Here is a 25,426-nt window from a genome sequence, read left to right as displayed (position 1 = left end):
CGACAGAGTAACCAATATCGGTTTAGTACACCTTCTAATGGTCTCCTGCACACTTATAAAGTTCATTAGCTCACCTTTAGGCCTTATTCAGCCTTTAAGGTCAATAAAAGACTCAATTTGCACATTTTATTAACTTTAAAGAAACTTACGAAAACATAATTAAAACCTAACGAAAATGCTTGCTTTCAAGCTCCTAAAGTGTGGAATTTAGTTTAATCTGCTACACAAAATTACGACAGATCACTAACTCGATACTGGTTGCTATGTTGCAACATGGAGAGTTAGATGTCAAAACATCGGGAACAAAATAGACGGGTTTCAAGACTGCCTTCAGTGTCTCGACACAGCCTGAGGATGTCACGACACACCCCTGAAGACACACTGAAGATAGAGCATATTGGCCTTGATGTCGTGACACAGGACCTGGTATGTCGCGACATCATCTTTGTACGAGAAATAATTAAGAGCCAGGGGCGTTTTGGCCCGCACAATCAAACATTAGGCACGAGGATTGCAGCTGACCTAGGGTTAAGGAATACGACCACTTAAAGTCTATAAATAGACTCAATTACAACATGTTGTGGACAACCTTCGTATTGTATAATTTTCTTCTTAAATTTAGTATTTAGTTTTTCTCTTTTCTTAGGCTTTAGGTTTATTTTAGTTCTTGCTATTTGATTTTGTGGGAGAAATCATATTTGTGAAACATAATCAAACTCTGTGAGGATGTTGCATTCAATTTTAATACAAATTTGGCTCCTTTTAAACTTTATACTCTTGAATTATTATTTATGTCTACTCTTTCTATCAAGCTTATATTTTTTATGAGATCCATGAGGAACTAATCCTCTTATGGGGGATTAACGAGTGGAGGTATGATTAGTTAACTATTTTGTAGGGTTCTCTTAGAGGATTAGTTGTTCAGAAAAGAAAGACTTCACTGTCCTCAATTCTTTTTCCATCCATTTCCTTCTTATTCTTTTTTCCTTCTAATAAAAGAGTAATATGTTTATTTTCTTTTTTTATTATTATTGATTATTGATATTGTGTTTACATTCTAAGTGACTCCAATCTATAAGATAAATTGGCAACGAAAACATATTGAAAAATAAGCCTTGGAGGATTCCTCGCATTGCCACTCATTTGCATAATTCTTGGTGCAACCTTTGCTATAATTCAAACCGAGCATTTTGCATTTGATCGCCATTAATGAGCATACATTGAATAAAATTTTTACCAAATACATGACATTCGGACTTGGGACACCCATGATCATTGAATAATAATCCTAAGTACAAATCCTAAGGGAAAATAAAATAAAATAAAATAAATAAAAGGCTAGTTATTTCAATCTGGCGAAGATGTAGATGAGGGTTTGCTTGAATTACCAATACTGTGAGGATATGCTGTCCGCGTGAATAAGTTGGGAATGAATGAATGAATTAGGTACTATAGGAGGAGGAAGCAACCATTTGGTAGCTTCAACATAGTCAAGACCAAGAATGGTTCACTAAGTTCAAATGACATATCATTAGGGCGTTTCAAGTACTTTGTACTAGTGATTATAGTTTACAGTACTATGTACCAGTGATGGACACCATACTGATGGCTATTCTCTAAGTTCACACGAGTGTATCTTGTTTTTTCTGAGATCATCACATGTTTAAACTTTACACTTCAATCCATTATCGTTTCATTTTATTACCATTCAATAGATCATAGCATCATTCAAATTCATATAACCAAACACATAATTAATTAAGACATTTAAAAACTTAATGAATGCAATACGAACTTACCAAAATACGATAGCTATCAACACTCAACGACGACTACTCGATGACTTTTCTTTTCCCACGAATATCAACCGACTAATTTATTTCTTGATCTAAATATAATAATTTATTCAATTAACCTATCTAAATACCATAAAATACTTTAATCCACATATTTGACCATTAATCGCCATTTAGCACTTTTACCCAAAACTTTTACCTTTTATTCAATTTAGTCCCTAGACCAAAAAATTTTAATAAAATTACAAATTAACCCAAACAAGAACAGCTAAATCTTTTCTAATTCACATATAGCCCATATTTAATAGATTTTTACAAATATTTAATAAAACTTTGTTATTTTAACAACTTAGTCCTTAAACTTTAAAACTAACCAAAATCACTTTACGAAATATTCATATTTAACTGTCAAGCTTATAAATCTATCATCAAACTTCAAAAACATCAAAGTTCATTAGTGGCGTAACTCAAAACATTTATCAGCTTTACGAACTAGTCCCTAGGTTAGCTAGATTAAGTTACAATGATATCAAAAACATAAAAATCATGAAAAATGAGTTACAAAATACTTACATGCACACAATTTAACTTGGTCGAAAGCTTCTTAAGTTTGGCTATGGTGTTTTCGGTGTCAAGACAAAAGAAAGGAGGAAGATGATAGCTTTTACTTATTTGTTTATGTTATTAATTACTTAATTACTATATTACCCTTAAAATAAACATATAATATAAACTAAAATGCATGTATAAAACTTTCCAACTAAACATCATTGGCATAATTTCCATTTAAAACCATTTGGTCATGTCATTATCCATATTTAGCACATTTAATCAATAGCGAATAAATTTTTTACGATTTAGTCCTTTTATTTAATTAATTATCTAAATGTTAAAATTTCTAACCAAAATTTGACATGACTCTAAAATAACCTTATAAATAGTAAATAAATAATTAAAATACTGACTGGTTGGAATCGTGTCTCGAATCCACTATTTCTGACACCATTAAAAATGGGCTCTTACACAAATATACACTCATTATCCATTTATTTGATAAAATATAAAAGTTTGTGAAATCAACTTGACTTGTTGAATCAGTGAACTTGGATATATGATGGATATTATTACCTAATTTTAACTTGATATGATGGATTTTTTAGAAAATGACGAATCTCAACATCATTACTATTAATAAAAACAATACTAAATTCTGCTTTTTATTGACATTTGACTATTTGTTAAAATACAATGTAACACCTCGAAAGTTACTATAGTGCAAAAGTGAGTTATTATCCTTAATACAGTAAAATAAGGAAATAAAGTGACAAAAAAGGGAAAATTTGAGTTATGTCAACAAAATCTGCTTAGGAAGTATATTATGATGTATTAATTCAAGAAATGACTAAATTGCAAAAGTGAAAAAAATTTTTTGCCCAAGAGTAAATACTTAAAATTTGAGGGGTTAAAGTGTAAATATGGAAAAATTAAAGGACCAATAAGACAAATATTTTAAGGGTGGAAGGATCTAAAAACTAAGGAAAATGGATGAATTAGGACCAAGTTGAATAAGTGGAAAAAGTATGAGGGATTAAATCGTAAATTTACTAAAATGAGTGATGATTTAATGGAGGAATTTTGAAGGATCATAAGGGTTTGGTCATTTAGCAAGAAAGATAATTTTGGAGAGTAATGATGATAGTGATATTTTAGATTAATTAAATAGATAAATATTAGTTTATTAATATTTTGATTTGACATTTATTTATATTTTATTAATTTTTACTTAGTATATAAGGAAGTCTTCATCTTTCCATGCTTCCAACATGAGAAGAAGAAGAAAGAAAGAAATTTTCTTTTCTTTACAATTTGGTCATTTCACCAAAAATTCACCATTTTCACTCAGAATTTTTATGGCCACCAAGAGAGAAAAATAATAAGGAGACTATGGAGAGCTAGAATATCAAGTTAGAGAGAAAGTCAAGTTAAAGTTTGGTTTCAAGAGAATAAGGCATGGATGTTAAGGTTTTATATTATTTTTAAGTTTAGTAGTGATAGAAAAGCATAAAAATGGTGTTAAAATAAAGATTTCTCATGAGGAAATATTGTGCTTTTGACATGTTGATGGAGAGAGAAGTTGAGTAAGTGAATCAAGTGGTAGGAGAAGAGCAAAACAAGAGATTTTGATAGAAAAGAGGTAAGTACCCGTGAATTTTCTTGTTATTTAAGGATTAAAATGTGATCTTTGTAAACTAAGTGGTAATTAAGTAAAAAAAATAGTGTGAAATAATTTATCATGTGAAGTAGGAAATTATAATAAAAGTATAATAGTTGGGTTATGTGATAGCAAAAAAATATACAAAGTATTAGAGAAGTGAAATTATGGGAAAATGTGAAATTTTATGGAAATAAGGACTAAATTAAAAGACTTGAGAAATACATGTGGTGGAAATAATACAAGTGAAATACATAGAAATTTGATGTGGAAAATGAGATAGTGGAATTAATTATGTGAATTAAGTTAGATATGAAAGAAAATTTATTTAATAATGAATAGAGAACTTTTAAGATAAAAGGTGATTAAATTGGAAAGTTATAAGAGTTTACAAGAAAATATTGATAATAAATCACATAGTGAAAAATACAAGAATATATGAATTTTGTAATCCAAACTACAATTATTTCCTAAGTTTTGGAAATTAAAGGTTAAATCGTAAATTTGGGAAAATTCATATTAAAAATAGAAAAGTGAAGCGCATAACACTTAAAATGAGAAAAATTGATGTTGTGGTGAATTTTGGAATATTAATATGTACTGAATTATGTTATATGTGTTATTAAAAGTAAAATATATTGCTACATGAAATATTGTGTTAATGACTAAATTGCAAAATATATAAAAGTGATATGTAAATGCATGATAAGGATTATTAGTGAATTATAGATGAATATTGAGTTTAGAGATATATTACATGTATTAAAGATAGTGAAGATATAAGTATATGGATTATTGTTACAAGGACTAAATTGTAAAGCATGTAAAAGCATTATGTGAAAGTGTAAAAGTGATATGTGTGCATGATATCATTTTCCCAAGTAGACGAGATTAAAACTATTGGGATATAGATGGCATGCCATTAAGGAAATTTTAACGCGCTTATCGTCTTACGCTTTAGCGCATACCGTTTCGCACTTCGGTGCTTATCATTCTACACTTCAGTGCCTATTGTTTTGCACTTCAGTGCTTAGTGCCTACTGTTTTGCACTTTAGTGCTTAGTGATTTGCATTTAGGTACCTACTAGAACACCTCTGTATCAGTTCCGTATATCCTAAGTGTTCTGTTTAGTCTATTGGGCCTCTACTAAAAAGGTAAACAATTTTTGTTACAAGGTAAAGGTTTATCTCCGATTAATGTTTGAAATTTTGAATCAGTAAAGTGAAGACATAAGTAAATTGAATGTATTTGAGGGAGTATAAGAAAGACAATACTAATAAGTTAAATATGTAAAAATAAATTGTGAAAGAAATAGTGATGGAATTATGAAACTTTATACTAAATGATGAAACATGATACATGTATTAAAAATAATAGTAATTTTTATAGGTTGATTTGAGGACTTAAGGACTAAATTGTGAAATAAGTAAACGATTACAAATGAATATGATAATAAGAAATTGGGATGTAATATGATAAATAAACAAAGAAATGAGATATTGGGAATTAAAGGATTTAACAGATTTTTGTTCCAAGTAGTAATAACTAAAATATAAGTTATGAAAATTTACTTATTTTAGAGTCTAAAGAAGAACTTTGGTGATATTTGCATTGAATTATTAAAATCTAAATGCATACATGCATAATTAATTTAATATATGTTAAATAAGGTTGATTTGGGATTGTTTTGAATTGGTTTTAAACTTTAAAATGGCTTGAAAACAACGCAGGGGGTTTTTAAAAATTTTTTCCAACTGTTTTGTCCAAAAATTCACCTAAGGTATCGATACCTAAGGGTAAGGTATCGATACCTAGAGCTTGATTTTGAAAAATTCCAAAACAGAATGCACTTTTGGTATCGATTTTTATGTTGGTATCTATAATGAAGGAAAAGTATCGATACTTAGGCCAATGGTATCGATACTTTGCCCATGTTTTGCGCAAAAGTCATATTTTAAACATTTCCAGGCATAGTAGGATATCCAGAAATGTACCTAAACATTGAGAATGATAATATTGAATTAATTTAATGAAAACTTTATTTTTTATAATGTTCAAATTTATTAGTAACTAGCCAAAATCACTTTCACACCAAATGTAATATTCCTATATCAGCTTCCTTGGGTCAAACCAGGTATAGGGGTGTTACGTACAAGCAATGGGAAGGGAAAATAAAATGAAATAAATAGAAAGTTAGTTATTTCCTTCCGGCAAAGAGGTAGACGAGGGTCTGCTTAAATTACCAATACTATGAGGATATGTTGCCCGCGTGAATAAGTTGGGAATGGATGAATTATTTAGGTACTATTGGAGGATGAAGCTACTATTTGGTACCTTCAACATAGTCAAGAATCAAGAATGGTTCAGCTTCCGCACTTGATAGTTGTTTGACGAATTTCTTTCGTGTAGCGGGAGTTGCGCCTTTCCCCTTGCATTTGTATTCTTCGTAGTACACAGTTCTGCGTGTCAAACCATTCTCACATTATATATCTTAATAAATTTATCAATAAGTTGGGAAAGATTAGTTTACTTGTAGGCATGTAATGTTGTAAGGTTGAGTATTATCTTACCTCGGCTCGTTCAGGTTGGTGATTACTAGACCATCCACCGGGATGGACGATTTCATCCATTTCAGTATAAGAATAAACAACCCTCGGACTGCTCTTCCAAGCCCTTCCCAAAAATATGTCCTTCGCTGTTCCTATAATTCTGCCATGCACGAATGAATAACCCATGTCTTCTGATGAACTTTCTCTCGCTTGTGCTATAATTACTGCCATTTTTGGATCTCGTTCTAGATCTCCTTCCACGAATATTTTTGAGTTCTGCATCCCACTTTACTTGTCAAATATATATATGGGGGTATAATACATTATATTCCACGTATTAAGCATATTAATACCAGATATAAAGATGTCCCGCTTCCGAAAATAAAATCAACAGTGCCACGAATATGGCAATCCTTAAAGAAATGGTTGCCATTATCATTACACAAAGTGTCCGGGAAGCCAATGATATTACAGTTATAGAAAGCTGACCTATCGCCGGAGACTCTCAAAGTAACTGCTTGTGCTCCTACCATTTTCCCATCTGGCCTAGGAGCATTGTTGTATATGCATAACATGCCACCATAAAAAAACCCTTTAATAATCAATTCAATAAAGGACAAATCATGGATGTCTAAACTCTACATTAACTTACCACTATACTGAGATTGGCACCCACAAAGTAACTGTCAAAACCATTTTTATTTTGAAAAACGTGGTCGACTTTTAAAACGAAAATGGAGTCGCCAGCAATCTTTTTTCGAGGTGTGATCGGGTCACCTTGAGATTAATCATTTGAATAAAACATTTTGATTTATTAAAATAATAATTTTGGTCTACAAAATTTGAGAAAACGGGATTGGGAGTCGGTTACACACGAGGAAGAATTAGCACTCTTGTAACACCCAAAATTTGGTACCTAATTGATTAATTAACGTCCTAATGTCAAAAATTTGAAAAGATTTTAAAATACGATTCTCTTTAAAAACCTGAATAAATTGAATTTTATATTAAGACCTCATTGTCCCGAAGTAATAAGATGTCACATCCAGTAAGTTAGAATACAACATTTTAACCCTCGAAACTAAGCTTGTCTCATGCATTAAAGTTTAAAAAGGATATTCGGTTATTTGGATCAAAACAATCGAAACCCAGTAAGTCAGGGCACGATTTTCTCAAAGCTCCAAAGTACCGAATATTGCCTTATTTTTAAAAGTTTTCTTTTTTAAAATTGGGGAAAATTAACGCAATATTAAAACAATGCGTAATAACTTTAAGAAAAAAATGACAATATTAAAATACAAATAAACAATTTATAAAACACATAATGGCAATTATTTAAATAATAACATCAATAATCAAAGACCAATGAATTCAAAACAAAGAGTATAAAAAAATATAAGGCAAAATAAAATGTAAACAAATTTAAAAATAATGAATTTGAAAATGAATAATAAGGGAAAAAGAATTTTGAAATCAATAATATACAATTCAATAAAAAATTATATATATAAAAAAATAGGTAATATATGTATAAGTTTGGAATAAATAATATATAAAAAATGAAAATAGGTAATATACAAAGTAATAATATATAAATGAGTTTAAAAATAAAAATTGTGTAATAAGGAATTTAGAACAAGTTATACACAAAACATCTTAAAAATAAAAGGTATATAAAATAGATAGTATAAAAAAAATTGCAATTGATAATTTATGGAAAAAAAATTTAAAGCAAATAATCAAACAATTTAAAATGGATGATTTATAACACGAGTTTTTAAAAAATAAACAACATGTGTGACATAATATTAAAAACAAATAAAGTATATAATTAATGGAAGAAAATAAAAGAATGATAAGAATGGTTAAATGAATAAACAATATGTAAATAAGAAAGTTGATGGATAAATAAATGAATAAAAGTAAAAGAATAATTAATGATTAAACAATTAAAAGGATAAATAAAAAAGGTTAAAATAAATGCTTAAGTCAGCCTAACTCTCACAATATGAAGATTCATCGAAATTCCTCCACCAAAATCCAACTCAAATGAAAGCAACTTAAAAAGAAACGAAGATGAACGAAGAACAAAATAAGAGCAAGCCACAGAAAATAAGAACGCAAGAGAGGGAGAAATTTGAGTGAATGCTCTTAAGAATTATTATTGCTCCAAACTCCAGTATTTTACAATGAAGGGAGAGGCCTCTATTTATAGTTGAGCCTCCCCAAATCCAACAGTACAGATCAATTACATCAACGACTAAGATTAAAGGGTATCCCCAAATTAAATCTCTAAGATTACAAAATCATATCTTCTAAGATTGCATATCATATCTAAGATTGCATATCCTTGAAGCTTATGTTTCCATTGCGTTAAGCTTGTAGATGGACCTTCAACCTTTTCAAGTAATGGGACATTCCGATCGGGCCAAATGATATAATTTTTTACTGCACTTGGACTTTATTTTATTATTTTGGGTTTATTTTTTTTGTGAGCTCGGGCTAAATTGGCCTCTTATAGTAACTACTCTCATTAGTAAGAGTGGCACAATCTATGGTTCCATATTGCTTGGTGGTTCTATCAAATGTCAAATTTAGCATGTTTTTAGGATCTCCTAACAATGTAATGAAAGGCTTATTTCTTTCAATTCTAATTTTCTCTTTGTAAGATCCAGGTCCGATGGATATATTCACACGTTTGGCGTTGCCTAATGGAACACTCTCGATGGCTTTGGTTATGTTATCGAATTCTCCATCCCCATCTTGCACCACCTTTATGATTCTAGGTTCTGTCTCTGCCTTAACCAATTCAAGGTATAAGGTTTTACCCCTTTCCTTAACTGGCTTGATAATGCCGTTAAACCAAGCTTCTACTTTGGATTTATCTGCCGGTATTAGTTGTGACACAACAATTGGAGCAAAGAGGAGAATACTTACACACATTTCTAAAGCATAAACTTCATTGCCCTCTATTCTTTTTCCATCCATTTCCTTCTTCTTCTTCTTTCCTTTTAAAAAAGTGAGTAATTTGTTTATTTTCTTCGTTTATTGATTAGTGAGGTTGTCTTTGAATTCTAAGTGACTCCAATTTATAAGATAAATTGGTGACTAAAAAATATTTTAAAAAAAATTAGCCTTGGAGGATTCCTCATATTGCCACTCATTTGCGTAGTTCTTGGTGCAACCATTGCTACAGTTCATACCAAGCATTTGGCAGTTGATCGTCATTAATGAGTATAAATTGAATATAATTGTTGCCAAATACACGAAATTGGGACTTGACACACCCATGATCACTGAACAATAATCCTAAGTGCAAAACTTAAACCGGGTGAATTTAATGTAAGGAATGGAAATATTTTATGTTGTTGCCTTCATTTGTTGCCCCGTTAATACTTACTTGTTTATTTAAAAGTTATTACTAAATTAATTATCTATTAGGTTTATATAAATGAGGAAAAGTTTGATTCTAATTGGAAATTGCCAATTAAGTTTTGTGTTTCCTTTTCTTTCATTCGTGAAAGGTGGAAAAAATTTATTGATAGAATCTACGAAACACAATACCGAACATAAAATATCTATAAAGTACTAAGATTCTAAATAAACATATAAATTTTATAGGGTAATTTCAAGCAAGTTGTGATTATATAAAATAAAGGGAATAAATCTTAAAGTATATTATAGGAACATATTTAAATTAAGCAAGTATTTATATTACTAAAAAAGAATCAAATAATAATTAACAAATTTAATATTCATATTACTTCCATACATTGTCGTCACGGCTTCAGCAGCAGTTTCAGCCCAAAATTCCATAATTAACTCTCGGTTCATCTTATATAACCATATAACCTTTATTTAGCTATCAAATACAATAAAATCTATTAAAAAGTAAGTTAGCTACTTAAATTGTAAAAACATATATTATTACAAAATAACTTGATTTAGCTATTAAAGAACATCTAAAATTATGTGAAAAGGGCTATAAATAACGTTATAAATTGTGGATTCGAACTTGAAGTTGTGTACCTGATCTGTCGTAATTCCGTGTAGCAAATTAAACTATTTTTTGCACTTTAGGAGCTTGAAAGCAAGCATTTTCATTAGATTTTAATTATGTTTTTGCAAGTTTTCTTAAATTTAAAATAATGTACAAATTGAGTCATTTATTGACCTTAGGGGCCGAATGAGGCCTAAGGGGAAGCTAACGAACTGTGTAAGTATGCAGGAGACCATTAGAAGGCGTAATAAATAGATGCTGGTCACTACGTCGCAACACGGAATGATTAATGTAGCAATTTAGGGAGTAGAATAAAGAAATCATGAAACTGCCTTCGATGTTGCGACACAACATAAGGGTGTCGCGACATACCCCTAAAGATATCCCAAGAGGAGTGTATAGACTCCTTTGTTGCGACACAGGTCTTGATGTGTCTCGACATCAACTCTGGATAGAAACTAACACGAGCCAGGGGTAATTTTGGCCTGCATAATAAAAGATAAGGCTCAGGAATATCAACTAACCTAGGGTTAAGGACGAACGCCACCTGAAATCTATAAATAGGATCATTTTTCACATGTTATGGACATCAATTCCTTAGTATATATTTTTTTCTTTTAATTCCAGTTTAGATATTCATTCTTTTAGGTTTTTAGATTTATTTTTAAGTTGTTATTGCTTTATCTCGAGAGGTCTAATTTGTAAAGATAATCAAACGTTGTGGATTCATATTCATCTTTCATACAAATCAAGCGTTTTCTTAAACTCTACACCTGAATTCATTTATCATGTTCTATCTTTACATCAATTGCATATTGTTTATCAAAACCATGAAAAAGTAATCCCTCTATGGGGGATTAGAGAGTGGAGGTATTATTAGTTAACTGTTTTATAGGGTTACTCAACGGATTAATTGTTTGGGAAAGGAAGAACTTAAACCTTAGGAAGTCATTAAGGCGGGTATTAACCTTGTGAATACTAAATAAATAATTAAAGTACTGACTAATTGGTCAAAATCATGATCCCAAATCCACTATTTTTAACACCACTTAAAACGAACTGTTACACAAATATACAGTAATTATCCATTTATTCGCTAAAATACAAAAGTTTATGAAATCACCTTGACTTATTGAATCAGTGAACTTGGATATATGATGGAAATTTTTTACAAAATGGAAAATATCAACATCCTTACTATTAATAAAAATAAGACTAAATTCTGCTTCTTATTGACATTTGGTTATTTGTTAAAATACAAGCCATGGGATGGGAAAATAAAATAAAATCGATGGCTAGTTATTTCCACCCAGCAAAGAGGTAGATGAGAGTCTGCTTGAATTAGCAATACTGTAAGGATATGTTGCTGGCATGAATAAGTTGGGAATGAATGAATTATTTAGGTACCGCCGGAGGAGGAAGCAACCATTTGGTACCTTCAACGTAGTCAAGAACTAAGAATGGTTCAGCTTCTGCATCTGATAGTTGTAATCACTGAATTTTGTCCGGCTCGATTTCGTGTTTTTTTAAAAAAAATCAAAAAATACAAAAAATCAAAAAATTACATTTTGACCCCTAAACTTTCTCAAAATTACATTTTGACCACTAAACTTTCTCAAAATTACATTTTAACCCCTAAACTTTCTCAAAGTTACCTTTTGACCCCTAACTTTCTCAAAATTATGTTTTAGCCCCAAAACTTTTGCTGCGTCTACATTTTGGTCCTTCTGGCAGCAACTTGCACACCTACCCCCCGTGATTTCCGGCCACCAGCCTAGGGCATGGCCTCCCTTTCCCCTAGCCACCTACCACCTGCAAAATGAAACAAAAATCAATTATAAAAGGGGTGTTTTACCTCTAAAATCAAACACCCACGAAAAAGAAGAAGAAGAAAGTTTTCGGAAAAAAAAGAAAAAGAGAGAAGGAAAAGAAAGAGGAGAAGAGGAGAGGGTCCGACGGCGGCCAAGCGGCGGAGATGGCAGCGGCAGTGTGAAAGAGGCAGCGGTGCAAGCTAAGGTGAAGAGGGAAAAAGAAAAAGAAGAAGAAGAAGAAGAAGAAGAAGAAGAAGAAGAAGAAGAAGAAGAAGAAGAAGAAGAAAAATGAAAAAATGAAAAAATGAAAAATTAATAGTCGGGTCGACCCGACACGACCCGACCCGACCACCCAGCAGCAACCCCCAACAGACCAACCCAGCTAGGCCCAACAAAAAAAAGAAAAAAAGGCCCAAAAGTAGCTGCCCAATAGGCCCAACAGCCTTGCAGGCCAATAGCCCAACAGCTTGGCAGGCCAGCAGGCCCATCACAGCAGCAGGCCAGCAGATTTGGCCCAACAAACAGCAGCCCCAGGCCCAACAGCAGGCAGGCCAGCCCACTCAGCCCAGTCCAAAAAAAACAAGGAAGAAAAAAGAAAAAATCAAGCTCGTATTTTGGACCTTTTTGGTAATTTTGTTTTTACCCACTTTTAATTTAATTCATGTTTTTTTGATGACATTCCGTTTTTAATATTATTAGTATTTTTATGCATTTTTATATTTTTATATTTATGTTAATTTAATTCTATTTTATTTTATTTTAATAAATAAGGCAACGAATCGATTTAACATAAAATCGTTGATTTCATCGCTATGTTGGATGAATATCACCGATTTGCGTTAAACTCGATAGCCCTTTTAAAAATCGAAAATATTCAAAAAATTCGTGTTTTCAAAAAAATTTCGTGTTTCGAAATTTTCGTTTCTTCAAAATAATTTTTCTCGTGTTTCAAAGACTATTTGTGTTTTCAAAAAAATAAGACAAAGAATCAATTTGATATTGATTCGTTGATTTTATTGCTATATTGAGTGAATATCATCGGTTCGTATTAAATACGATACGTGCTTAATAAAAAAATCGAAAAGTTTGTGTAAAAAAAAATCTTTCCGTGGTTTCAAAAATATTCGTGTTTTAACAAAATAAAAATAAAAAAGATTTCGTCTTTCAAAATTCTCATGTCTTCAAAATAAAATTCCATTTTTCAAAATTTTTCGTGTTTTCAAAAAAAAAATTTCGGTGTTTCAAAAATATTCGTGTTTTCAAAAAATTTCCATGTTTGAAAAACTTTTCGTGTTTTAAAAAATTTTCGTGTTTTCAAAAAATTCTCGTGCTTCGCAAATTTTCGTGTTTTTAAAAATTCTCGTGTTTCACCAATTTTTGTGTTTTCAAAAAAAATCCTCGTGTTTTCAAAAAAATTCTCTTGTTACAAAAAATTTCGTGTTTTCAAAAAATTTCGTGTTTTAAAAAAAATTTCGTGTTCTTAAAATTCTCGTATTTCAAAAGTTTTCATGTTTCAAAAAAAATTCTCATGTTTCAATTGGATCACGATTAAATATTAAATTGAACTCGTACTTTTGAAAATTAAGACAACATGCGTTTAACAAGATACCAATTTTGGGCGTCGCGAGGGTGCTAATACCTTCCTCGCGCGTAACTGACTCCCGAACTCTAATTTTCTCTGGATTTTCACGTAAACCTAAAGTCACCTCTTTTTTAGAAAAATTTAAAAATAATTTTTTTTCTTCTAAAAAGAGATTTTATTAGGTGTCCGATCACACCTAGAAAAAAGAGCAGTGGCGACTCCTTTTTCAAATAAAATCGAGATTCGGTTTTCAAGTTTTCAATAATTACTTCAATGAGCGCCCGTGCCCAAAATTTTTAGGTCGCTATAGCTGGCGACTCCACTGGGGACATTTTTTGATAGTCGAGTCTGACGTTAAATGTGTGTTGTCAAAATTTGCAAAATTTCTTGTTCAAATTAATTTTTAATCGTGATCCTTGAATTTTATTTTTAAAAGTCACGCATTTGCATTTGGTTTTTAAATTAATAATTTTCTAACTTGTTTTGTTTTTCTGTTTTTCTTTTCAGCTCTAAGTTTTATGGTTTTTTTTAGTTTGTTTCTCTTTTTTAGAATAAAAAATAAAAGGTTTGTGAGTTTCTCCCCACACACCGTGCACTTGCATTTTTTGCATAACATGAGCTCTATACCCGGGCTCCGTCCTTTTAAGTGGAAGTAAACGCTACGCCTTCGTGAGTTAACTCGTCCCTCCGCACAGGCTAGTGAAATACTTCCGGATTACATATGACTTATGCTTTTGTGAGTTAACTTGTCCCTCCGTATAGGCATAAGTAAATGTAATCCCTCGAATTGAGCTCGCAAGCCCATGACAGGTGATAACCGAGGCTCCGTACTAACCTTAGTAGGTGACATTATGGACAATTCGAGTACCTTTCTAGAACCAGAACCACATATAGTGAACCGTACGAGCTACCCAATTAGAGCCATGCCGAACCTCTATCCGTTGAATAGTCACCAAAATAAGCACATGGGAGAAACGCCTCTTACCTTTTATCTCTTTTACATTTTGTACATATATTTTTGCAAGAGAATTAGGTCTGTTTAATAAATCGGATCGGGTAGATTATCATGTGGGGGCAAGTTTATTTTTTAAAGCATGATGGGGCAAAAAAAAATGTGGGTCTGTTCCACCAAATTGCATGATTGATTAGCTTAATTTGTTAAACTTTCCATAGTTCTTATTTTTCTTTTTTCCTCTGTTTATATATGTTGTGATCACTAACCAATGTTATTCATTTTTATTCTGTTTGTCATCATGCATTATAGGCATCTCATTAGGAAGGTGTTGATTAGAGATTGGTTGCCAAAAACGGGTTTCTAATGGAGGAGTCGATTACACAAGTAATCGAGAAAAATGTCATAGTCCTAGACTGGTATTCGAGAACTCAGAAAGTAAAAGGGGACAGTTTAAAGGAAGGATACATCTCTGAACTTCCCGAGTGTGTGACTTCGAATATTCGTCAGAACGATCTCGAAAACTTGACTAGGATCTGGAAACAGTGGGACTCAGGTACTAAAGGCATCTTCACTGAAAAGTACGGGGATATAGCTCACTTGATAGCAATCAATGTGAACGAGCAGTTGATTCAAGCCGTGGTTCAATTTCGGTACCCAGCCTATCAGTGTTTCACTTTCAATCAAGAAGATATGACTCCGACCATAGAAGAGTATGCTGCCTTGCTTCGCATCGACAATGTGCAACTCAACAAGATATATGTGAAGGAGTCTAAACCGATGGCCTTCAAGAAAAAGCAAATGAAGTTGACAGGGATGATTGATACATGGGCTGAAGTTTAGTCAATGAAATTCACAAGGCAGCTGTGCAAATTGTACAATTATCAGATGAGGCTGAAGCTCTCAGTTGGCAATTCTTTCTAAGCCAAAGATCAAGCATGTCGGAGTTCCTAGGACGAGTGAGAAACAAGGCGATGTGGCCAGGGAATTTGTGTAACTGTTCAGTCCAAGATGGAAAAATGTTTTGTAATGGGCTCTTTTGATTAATGAAACGCCAAAATATGGGGCTATCTTGAAATTAACACCAAATTCTTGTATATTTATTCATGACTAACATTCACTTGTCATTCATTCATTCATTCATTCATGCATTGCATGTACATATTACCCTAACCATTCACTAAGGCTAGAACCGTATAATCCATAGTTGTGACACTACAAGTCTGGAATCACGTCATTCTTATAGAACGCATCTAAGAGCTAGAGCTATGGATGCTGAGCTCAACGAGAGTGATACAATTGAGGATATTTCAATGATACACCCCTGTCCTCTAGGATTTGTTTTGAACAATTGGACTGCTGTGGACTTCCTTGTAGTTTCTAAGTCCTCTCCAGAGTAATGCCCAATGTTAATTCTCCATTATTTTGTGTGTTCCTAAATAATGGGATTCCTTTTGTAAGAGCTTATGTTTGCTCTTTATCATTTCAATGAACATTAATGAATATGCATTTTGTCATGGTCTTTTCATTTCAATTAGTGTTGCAATTATTCCCGCTTCTCATAGCTTTTTCCTACACATATATCATATCACTCTATAACATTGTGTGTGTTGATTCCAATACTTTGATGCTCCTCTATAGTTTCATTTCCCATTCACCTTTCAGGTGCTCAGATATCCATGGTATGAACAATCTCGTTATAAGTCCTGAAATCGATTTCGAGAAGGCTGTTTGTTTAGGAGAATTTGAAGCCGAAGAAGATGCTAGAACAAGAAGAGAAACAGATTCTACCCCATCAAGAATCTGTTGAGACGGTGAACTTGGGAGTGAAGAAAAGAAACAATAAGTGAAAATTGGGACTTCCATTTTAGAGAACACCAAACAGAATTTGATCGCCTTGCTCCGTGAGTACAAAGGTGTATTTGCCAGGTCGTATCAGGACATGCCAAGGTTGAATAAGGATGTGGTGGTTCATAAGCTCCCACTGAAACCAGAATGCAAACCCGTTCAGCAGAAGCTAAGAAGGATGAGACTCGAAATACTGTTAAAAATAAAAGAAAAAGTCAAGAAAGAAATTGATGATGGCTTCCTACAAGTCTTTAAATATCCAGAATGGGTAGCTAATATAGTCCCGGTACCGAAGAAAGACAGCAAGATAAAGATGGCCCCCAAAGATATGGAGAAAACTACATTCGTGACAATGTGGGGAACATTCTGTTACAAAGTGATGCCATTCGGATTGAAGAATGCTGGGGCAACATATCAGAGAGCCATGGTGATGTTGTTCCATGACGTGATGCACAAAGAAATAGAAGTTTATGTCGATGATATGATTGCCAAGTCCTGGGGAGAAGAAGAGCTTGTTGGGAACCTCAGGAAGCTATTCGAAAGATTAAGAAAGTTCCAATTGAAGCTTAACCCAGCCAAGTGTACATTTGGGGTTATCTCGAGAAAATTGCTAGGTTTCATTGTCAGTGAGAGAGGTATTGAGGTTGATCCAGACAAGATAAAGGCCATACAAGAATTGCCACCTCCGCGTACACAAAAAGAAGTCAGAGGATTTTTAGGAAGATTGAATTACATTGCTCGATTCATTTCTCAACTTACCAACCAGTGTGATCCAATTTTTCGACTCCTTCGAAAACATAATCCAGGAAAATGGAATGAGGAGTGCCAAGTGGCCTTCGACAAGATAAAGCAATATCTGTCTAATCCTCCGGTACTAGTACCGTCGACCCTTGGAAAACCCTTAATATTGTACCTGATCGTGTTTGAAAACTCAATGGGTTGCGTACTGGGGCAACATGATGAGTCAGGGAAAAGAGAAAAGGCGATTTACTACATCAGCAAAAAGTTCACAGAATATGAGGCAAAGTACCCTTCAATTGAGAAGTTTTGTTGCGCATTGATTTGGACGGTTCGAAGGCTCAGACAATACATGTTGTATTATATGACATGGTTAATTTCAAAACTGGATCCAATAAAGTACATGATGGAGTCACCTGCACTCTTAGGAAGAATGGCACGATGGCAGATCTTACTGACTCAGTATGACATCTTGTATGTGAGCCAAAAATCGATAAAGGGAAGCGCGATAGCTGACTTCTTGGCAAGTCGAACAGCGGAAGAATACGAACCTTTGAGATTTGATTTCCCAGATGAAGACTTGATGTGCATCTCAGAAAAAGAAGGTGAGTCATCAAAAAAGAAATCATGGAAGATGAGCTTTGATGGTGCATCGAATGCATTGGGGCATGGGATCGGAGTAGTCTTAGTGTCACTAGAAGGAGATCATTACCCGCTCACTGCCAGATTAAACTTCTTCTATACCAATAATATAGCAGAGTATGAAGCTTGCATCATGGGACTTCATGCAGCTATCGAGAGGAAATTTGAAATCTTAGAAGTACACTGGGACTCAGCATTAGTCATTTACCAAATCCGTGGAGATTGGGAAGTGAGGGATTTGAAATTAGTCAAATATCACGATCTTGTTACGAAATTGGTCAAAGAACTTAAGGAAGTGACTTTTAACAACTTTCCACGAGAAGAGAACCAGTTGGCTAACGCCCTGGGCACTTTGGCTTCAATGTTCAAAGCAAACAGAGAAACATAAATAATGCCTCTCCAAATAAGCATATATGAGGTCCCCGCACACTATTTTAGCATTGAGAAAGAGTCAGATGGACGACCATGGTTTCATGACATTTTGGAGTACATTAAGAATCAGAGGTATCCCGAGCAAGCAAACGAGAATGACAAGAGAACAATCAGGAGAATGGCGGCTGGGTTTGTTCTTGACGGGGATATTCTATACAAAAGGGGAAAAGATCAAATGCTCCTGAGGTGCGTGGACGCTGTTGAAGCTAGAAAGATACTTGAGGAGGTTCATGAAGGAATTTTTGGAACGCATGCTAGTGGTTTCACCATGGCCAGGCAGATTATGAGACTTGGTTATTATTGGCTGACGATGGAAAGGGATTGCATTGGCTACGCAAGAAAGTGCCACAAATGTCAAATTTATGGCGATAAAATTCATGCAGCTCCGTCACCCCTTCATGTCAAGACTTCTCCGTGGCCTTTTTCTATGTGGGGCATGGATGTTATAGGGTCAATTTCCCCGAAAGCTTCCAATGGACATCAATTCATCTTTGTGGTTATAAACTACTTCACAAAATGGGTAGAAGCCACTTCATTTGCTAATGTGACGAAGGCTGCAATCTGTAGGTTCTTAAAAAAAGAGATCATATGTCGATACGGTCTGCCTGAAAGAATCATTTCAGATAATGCTTTAAATTTGAACAACAAGATGATGAAAGAAGTATGCGAGCAATTTCAGATAAAGCATCATAATTCCTCACCCTATCGTCCGAAGATGAACGGAGCAGTAGAAGCGGCTAATAAGAACATCAAGAGGACTATCGAGAAGATGACTGAGACATATAAAGACTGGCACGGGAAGCTACTATTTGCTTTGTACGCATATCGTACCTCTGTACGGACGTCTATGGGGGCAACTCCTTTTTCTTTGGTCTACGGGATAGAGGTTGTTCTGCCTATCGAAGTAGAGATCCCATCCCTGCGCGTCTTGATGGAGACAAGGTTAGAAGAATCAGAGTGGGTTCGAGCTCGATATGATCAACTAAACCTTATTGAAGGGAAATGCTTGAAGGCATTTTGTCATGGACAGATGTACCAGAAGAGAATGATCACGACTCATGATAAAAAGGTGCGACCAAGAGAATTTCGCGAAGGAGAGCTCGTACTGAGAAAGATTCTCTCGATACAGAAGGACTTTCGAGGAAAATGGTCACCAAATTGGGAAGGGCCATATGTTGTAAAAAAGGCATTCTCAAGAGGGGATCTGATTCGCACTGAGATGGATGGGAAAGAATTACCTAATCCAATAAACTCAGATGCTGTGAAAAAATATTATGCCTAAAAAAACAAAAAAAACAAAACAAAAAAGCACAAAAAAAATCAAGATGAAAACCCGAAAAGGGCATCTTTATAAACGAAAAGATTAGGATGAAAACCCGAAAGGGCGTCCTAATGAAACAAGCTCGAGCTTAAAGGAGCAAGGGGACTTGAACGTGGAGTTGAATGACGAAGTCGCTATATTTGAAGCATTCTCAGAAGCTCGAAATCTTCTACACAGAAGCCGTGCTCGAAAGGATCCAGGACGAGGAAACGTGGAGAAGTTCATGCATTGGATATCTAGAGCATTTCTGGCCATTGAATTCGCTTTCTTTTCTTTATGACAATTTATTTGTTAAACTTTCCTTGTCAATTTCCTTCGTTTGTTGCCAAAAAAATGATGAATGTGAGGTCTTTCTTTCTTGCCTACTTTGCCATTTTCATGCATCTCGTGTTTGATTCATTTAAATGATAAATAGTAAGATGACATACTCTAAACAAAAGGAATGTTGAGCATTACTTGGATGAGAATTTGATAAATACAAGGACCTTGAAGCAAGAACAAAGTTCAACAAGGGGGCAGGAAGGTGGTATATGAAGATGTGGATTACTCACAGAACTTGAGGATGGGTACAAAACTGGAGAGAAAAGTCAAAAATTGAGGAAATGAATGCGGACCCTCACGAAAATCAAAAGTGGGGCACGTGAGAAATAGCCCAGGGTGCATGACACGATCATGTAGACACGAAAGCATTTAAGACAAACATGTGCATATCATAATAACATCATACATGACATATACAGGTATACCAGTAGAGGAAGGAATACTGGGAGAACGCTGCACAGAATCAATGAAGAAGAAGGCTTTTAGTTTCACCTGATGTTTTTTGAAACCCTATTTCTTTCAAGAAATATTTTTCAATTTCTGTTTTTCAAAAATCAACTCATATTGCGAGAAGTGAGTTGAGCCTCGGCCACATCCCGAGGTACTTTTCAATTTCTGTTTTTTTCAAAAATCAACTCATATTACGAGAGGTGAGTTGAGCCTCGGGTCACATACGAGGTATTTTTTTTAAAATTCCTATTTGTCAAAATCAACTCATATTGCGAGAGGTGAGTTGAGCCTCGGGCCACATCCCGAGGTACTTTTAAATTTCTATGTTTTTTAAAATCAACTCATATTGCGAGAGTGAGTTGAGCATCGGTCACATGCCGAGGTATTTCTTTTATATTTCTGTTTTTCAAAAATCAACTCATATTGCGAGAGGTGAGTTGAGCCTCAGGTCACATACCGAGGTATTTTTTAAAATTCCTATTTTTCAAAATCAACTCATATTGCGCTAGGTGAGTTGAGCCTCGGGCCACATCCCGAGGTACTTTTAAATTTCTATTTTTTTTTAAAATCAACTCATATTGCGAGAAGCGAGTTGAGCCTCGGTCACATGCCGATGTATTTCTTTTATATTTCTGTTTTTCAAAAATCAACTCATATTACGAGAGGTGAGTTGAGCCTCGGACACATGCCGAGGTATTTCTTTTAAATTTCTGTTTTTTTTAAATCAACTCATAATGCGAGAGGTGAGTTGAGCCTCGGGTCACGCTGAGGTATTTTTAAATTTCTGTTTTTTTTTCAAAAATCAACTCATAATACGAGAGGTGAGTTGAGCCTCGGGTCACGCTGAGGTATTTTTAATTTCTGTTTTTTTCAAAAATCAACTCATAATACGAGAGGTGAGTTGAGCCTCGGGTCACGCTGAGGTATTTTTAAATTTCTGTTTTTTTTCAAAAATCAACTCATAATACGAGAGGTGAGTTGAGCCTCGGGTCACGCTGAGGTATTTTTAATTTCTGTTTTTTTTTTCAAAAATCAACTCATAATACGAGAGGTGAGTTGAGCCTTGGGTCACGCTGAGGTATTTCTTTTAAATTTCTATTTTTTTTTTCAAAAAAATCAACTCATATTGCGAGAGGTGATTTGAACCTCGAACCATGCCGAGGTATTTCTTTTAAATTTATGTTTTTCAAAAAATCAACTCATATTGCGAGAGGTGAGTTGAGCCTCGGACCATGCCGAGGTATTTTAAAATTTTTATTTTTCGAAAATCAACTCATATTGCGAGAGGTGAGTTGAGCCTCGGACCATGCCGAGGTATTTCTTTTAAATTTATGTTTTTCAAAAAATCAACTCATATTGCGAGAGGTGAGTTGAGCCTCGGACCATGCTGAGGTATTTCTTTTAAATTTCTGTTTTTCGAAAATCAACTCATATTGCGAGAGGTGAGTTGAGCCTCAGACACATGCCGAGGTCTTTCTTTTAAATTTCTGTTTTTTAAAATCAACTCATAATGCGATGAGTTGAGCCTCGGGTCATGCCGAGGTATTTCTTTTAAATTTCTATTTTTTAAAATCAACTCATAATGCGAGAGGTGAGTTGAGCCTCGGGTCATGCCGAGGTATTTCTTTCACATTTCTGGTTTTCAAAAATCAACTCATAATGCGAGAGGTGAGTTGAGCCTCGGGTCATGCCGAGGTATTTCTTTTATATTTGTGTTTTTCAAAAATCAACTCATATTGCGAGAAGTGAGTTGAGCCTCGGTCACATGCCGAGGTATTTCTTTTATATTTCTGGTTTTTTAAAATCAACTCATAATGCGAGAGGTGAGTTGAGCCTCGGTCACATGCCGAGGTATTTTTTCAAATTCCTGTTTTTCAAAAACCAACTCATACTGCGAGAGGTGAGTTGAGCCTCGGGTCACATGCCGAGTTATTTCTTTTAAATTTTGTATTTTCAAAAAAAATCAACTCATATTGCGAGAAATGAGTTGAGCCTCGAGTCACGTCGAGGTATTTTTCAATTTCTGTTTTTCAAAAATCAATTCATATTGTGAGAGGTGAGTTGAGCCTTGGGCCACACGCCGAGGTATTTTCAATTTCTGTTTTTCAAATAAAAATAAAATTTTCGGACAGTCGAACAAAATTTAGTGCTTTTAAGTCTTTGCTCTATCCCTGTTTCAAAGCGATGAGCAAAGAGGGGCAGCTGTAATCACTGAATTTTGTCCGACTCGATTTCGTGTTTTTAAAAAAAATAAAAAAAATAAAAAAATAAAAAAAATTAAATTTTAACCCCTAAACTTTCTCAAAATTACATTTTGACTACTAAACTTTCTCAAAATTACATTTTAACCCCTAAACTTTCTCGAAATTAACTTTTGACCCCTAAACTTTCTCAAACTTACATTTTGACCCCTAAACTTTCTCAAAATTATGTTTCAGCCCCAAAACTTTTGCTGCGTCTACATTTTGGTCCTTCTTGCAGCAACTTGCACACCTACCCCCTGTGATTTCCGGCCACCGGCCTAGGGCATGGCCTCCCTCTCCCTTAGCCACCTACCACCTGCAAAATGAAGCAAAAATCAATTATAAAAGGGGTGTTTTACCTCTAAAATCGGACACCCACGAAAAAAAGAAGAAGAAAGTTTTCGAAAAAAAAAGAAAGAAAATGACAGAAGGAAAAGAAAGAGGAGAAGATGAGAGGGTCCGACGGTGGCCAAGCAGCAGAGACGGCAGCGGCGGTGTGAAAGAGGCGGCCGTGCTAGCTAGGGTGAAGAGGGAAGAAGAAAAAAAAGAAGGAAGAAGAAGAAGAAAGAAAAAAAATGAAAAATGAAAAAAGAAAAGAAAAAAGAAAAATTAATAGTCGGGTCGACCCGACACGACCCGACCGGTGACCCGACCCGACCACCCAGCAGCAACCCCCAACAAGCCAACCCAGCTAGGCCCAACAAAAAAAAAAGAAAAAAAGGCCCAAAAGCAGCTGCCCAACAGGCCTAACAGCCTTGCAGGCCAACAGCCCAACAGCTTGGCAGGCTAGCAGGTCCATCACTGCAATAGGCCAGCAGATTTGGCCCAACAAACAGCAGCCCCAGGCCTAACAGCAGGCAAGCCAGCCTACTCAACCCAGTCCAAAAAAAAGAAGGAAGAAAAAAGAAAAAATCAAGCTCGTATTTTGGACCTTTTTGGTAATTTTGTTTTTACCCACTTTTAATTTAATTCATGTTTTTTTGATGACATTCCGTTTTTAATATTATTAGTATTTTTATGCATTTTTATATTTTTGTATTTATGTTAATTTAATTCAATTTTATTTTATTTTAATAAATAAGACAACGAATCGATTTAACATAAAATCGTTGATTTCATCGCTATGTTGGGTGAATATCACCGATTTGCGTTAAACTCGATAGCCCTTTTAAAAATCGAAAATATTCAAAAAATTCGTGTTTTCAAAAAAATTTCGTGTTTCGAAATTTTCGTTTCTTCAAAATAATTTTTCTCGTGTTTCAAAGACTATTTGTGTTTTCAAAAAAATAAGACAAAGAATCGATTTGATATTGATTCGTTGATTTCATTGCTATATTGAGTGAATATCATCGGTTCGTATTAAATACGATACGTGCTTAATAAAAAAATCGAAAAGTTTGTGTAAAAAAAAATCTTTCCGTGGTTTCAAAAATATTCGTGTTTTAACAAAATAAAAATAAAAAAGATTTCGTCTTTCAAAATTCTCATGTCTTCAAAAAAAATTCCATTTTTCAAAATTTTTCGTGTTTTCAAAAAAATTTTCGGTGTTTCAAAAATATTCGTGTTTTCAAAAAATTTCCGTGTTTCAAAAATTTTCGTGTTTTAAAAAATTTTCGTGTTTTCAAAAAATTCTCGTGCTTCGCAAATTTTCGTGTTTTTAAAAATTCTCGCGTTGTCAAAAAAATTCTCGTGTTTCACCAATTTTTGTGTTTTCAAAAAAAATCCTCGTGTTTTCAAAAAATTCTCTTGTTACAAAAATTTTCGTGTTTTCAAAAATTTTCGTGTTTTAAAAATAAATTTCGTGTTCTTAAAATTCTCATATTTCCAAAGTTTTTGTGTTTCAAAAAAATTCTCATGTTTCAATTGGATCACGATTAAATATTAAATTGAACTCGTACTTTTGAAAATTAAGACAACACGCGTTTAACAAGATACCAATTTTGGGCGTCACGAGGGTGCTAATACCTTCCTCGCGCGTAACTGACTCCCGAATTCTAATTTTCTTTGGATTTTCACGTAGACCTAAAGTCACCTCTTTTTTAAAAAATTTAAAAATCATTTTTTTCTTCTTCTAAAAAGAGATTTTATTAGGTGTCCGATCACACCTAGAAAAAAGATCAGTGGCGACTCCTTTTTCAAATAAAATCGAGATTCGGTTTTCAAGTTTTCAATAATTACTTCAACGAGCGCCCCTGCCCAAAATTTTTAGGTCGCTACAATAGTTGTTTGACGAATTTCTCTCGTGTAGCAGGAGTCGCGCCTTTCCCCGTGCATTTGTATTCTCCGTAGTACACAGTTCTGCTTGTCAAGCCATTCTCACATCATATATCTTAATGAATTTATCAATAAGTTGGGGAAGATTAGTTTACTTGTAGGCATGTAACGTTGTAAGGCTGAGTGTTATCTTACTTGGCTCGTTCAGGTTGGCGATTACTAGACCATCCACCAGGATGGACGATTTCGTCCACTTCAGTATAAGAATAAACAACCCTCGGACTGCTCTTCAATACCCTGCCCAAAAATACGTC

General features: G+C 34.0%; 2 protein-coding genes across 2 annotated transcripts; both read right to left on the bottom strand.

Annotated features, from left to right (window-relative positions):
• Positions 1-6,372: 6,372 nt before the first annotated feature.
• On the bottom strand, positions 6,373-7,133 carry LOC107956274 (putative pectinesterase 63). The gene is made up of 3 exons (XM_016891984.2): positions 6,912-7,133; positions 6,580-6,834; positions 6,373-6,468 (listed from the first exon to the last, which is right to left on the bottom strand). Exons 1-3 carry the CDS (start codon positions 7,131-7,133, stop codon positions 6,373-6,375), a joined length of 573 nt encoding a protein of 190 aa, XP_016747473.2.
• A 1,927-nt stretch (positions 7,134-9,060) lies between these two features.
• Positions 9,061-9,546, bottom strand: LOC121224570 (pectinesterase 2-like). The gene has a single exon (XM_041108032.1). The coding sequence runs from the start codon at positions 9,544-9,546 to the stop codon at positions 9,061-9,063; it is 486 nt and encodes a 161-aa protein (XP_040963966.1).
• Between the last annotated feature and the right edge of the window lie 15,880 nt (positions 9,547-25,426).

Source organism: Gossypium hirsutum, chromosome D12, assembly GCF_007990345.1.
Source record: "Gossypium hirsutum isolate 1008001.06 chromosome D12, Gossypium_hirsutum_v2.1, whole genome shotgun sequence".
Taxonomy (NCBI): Eukaryota; Viridiplantae; Streptophyta; class Magnoliopsida; order Malvales; family Malvaceae; genus Gossypium; species Gossypium hirsutum.
This window is presented reverse-complemented; position numbering and strand designations above follow the sequence as displayed.

What these genes read in the sequence shown, in the direction of transcription:
- LOC107956274 (XM_016891984.2), bottom strand. Translation starts at nt 7,133, where the DNA reads ATGTTATGCATATACAACAATGCTCCTAGGCCAGATGGGAAAATGGTA. An exon ending in GCGGGACATCTTTATATCTG is followed by an intron (nt 6,835 to 6,911) that starts GTATTAATATGC and finishes AGTGGGATGCAG; the next exon opens with AACTCAAAAATATTCGTGGA. An exon ending in ACCAACCTGAACGAGCCGAG is followed by an intron (nt 6,469 to 6,579) that starts GTAAGATAATAC and finishes TTTGACACGCAG; the next exon opens with AACTGTGTACTACGAAGAAT.
- LOC121224570 (XM_041108032.1), bottom strand. Translation starts at nt 9,546, where the DNA reads ATGGATGGAAAAAGAATAGAGGGCAATGAAGTTTATGCTTTAGAAATG.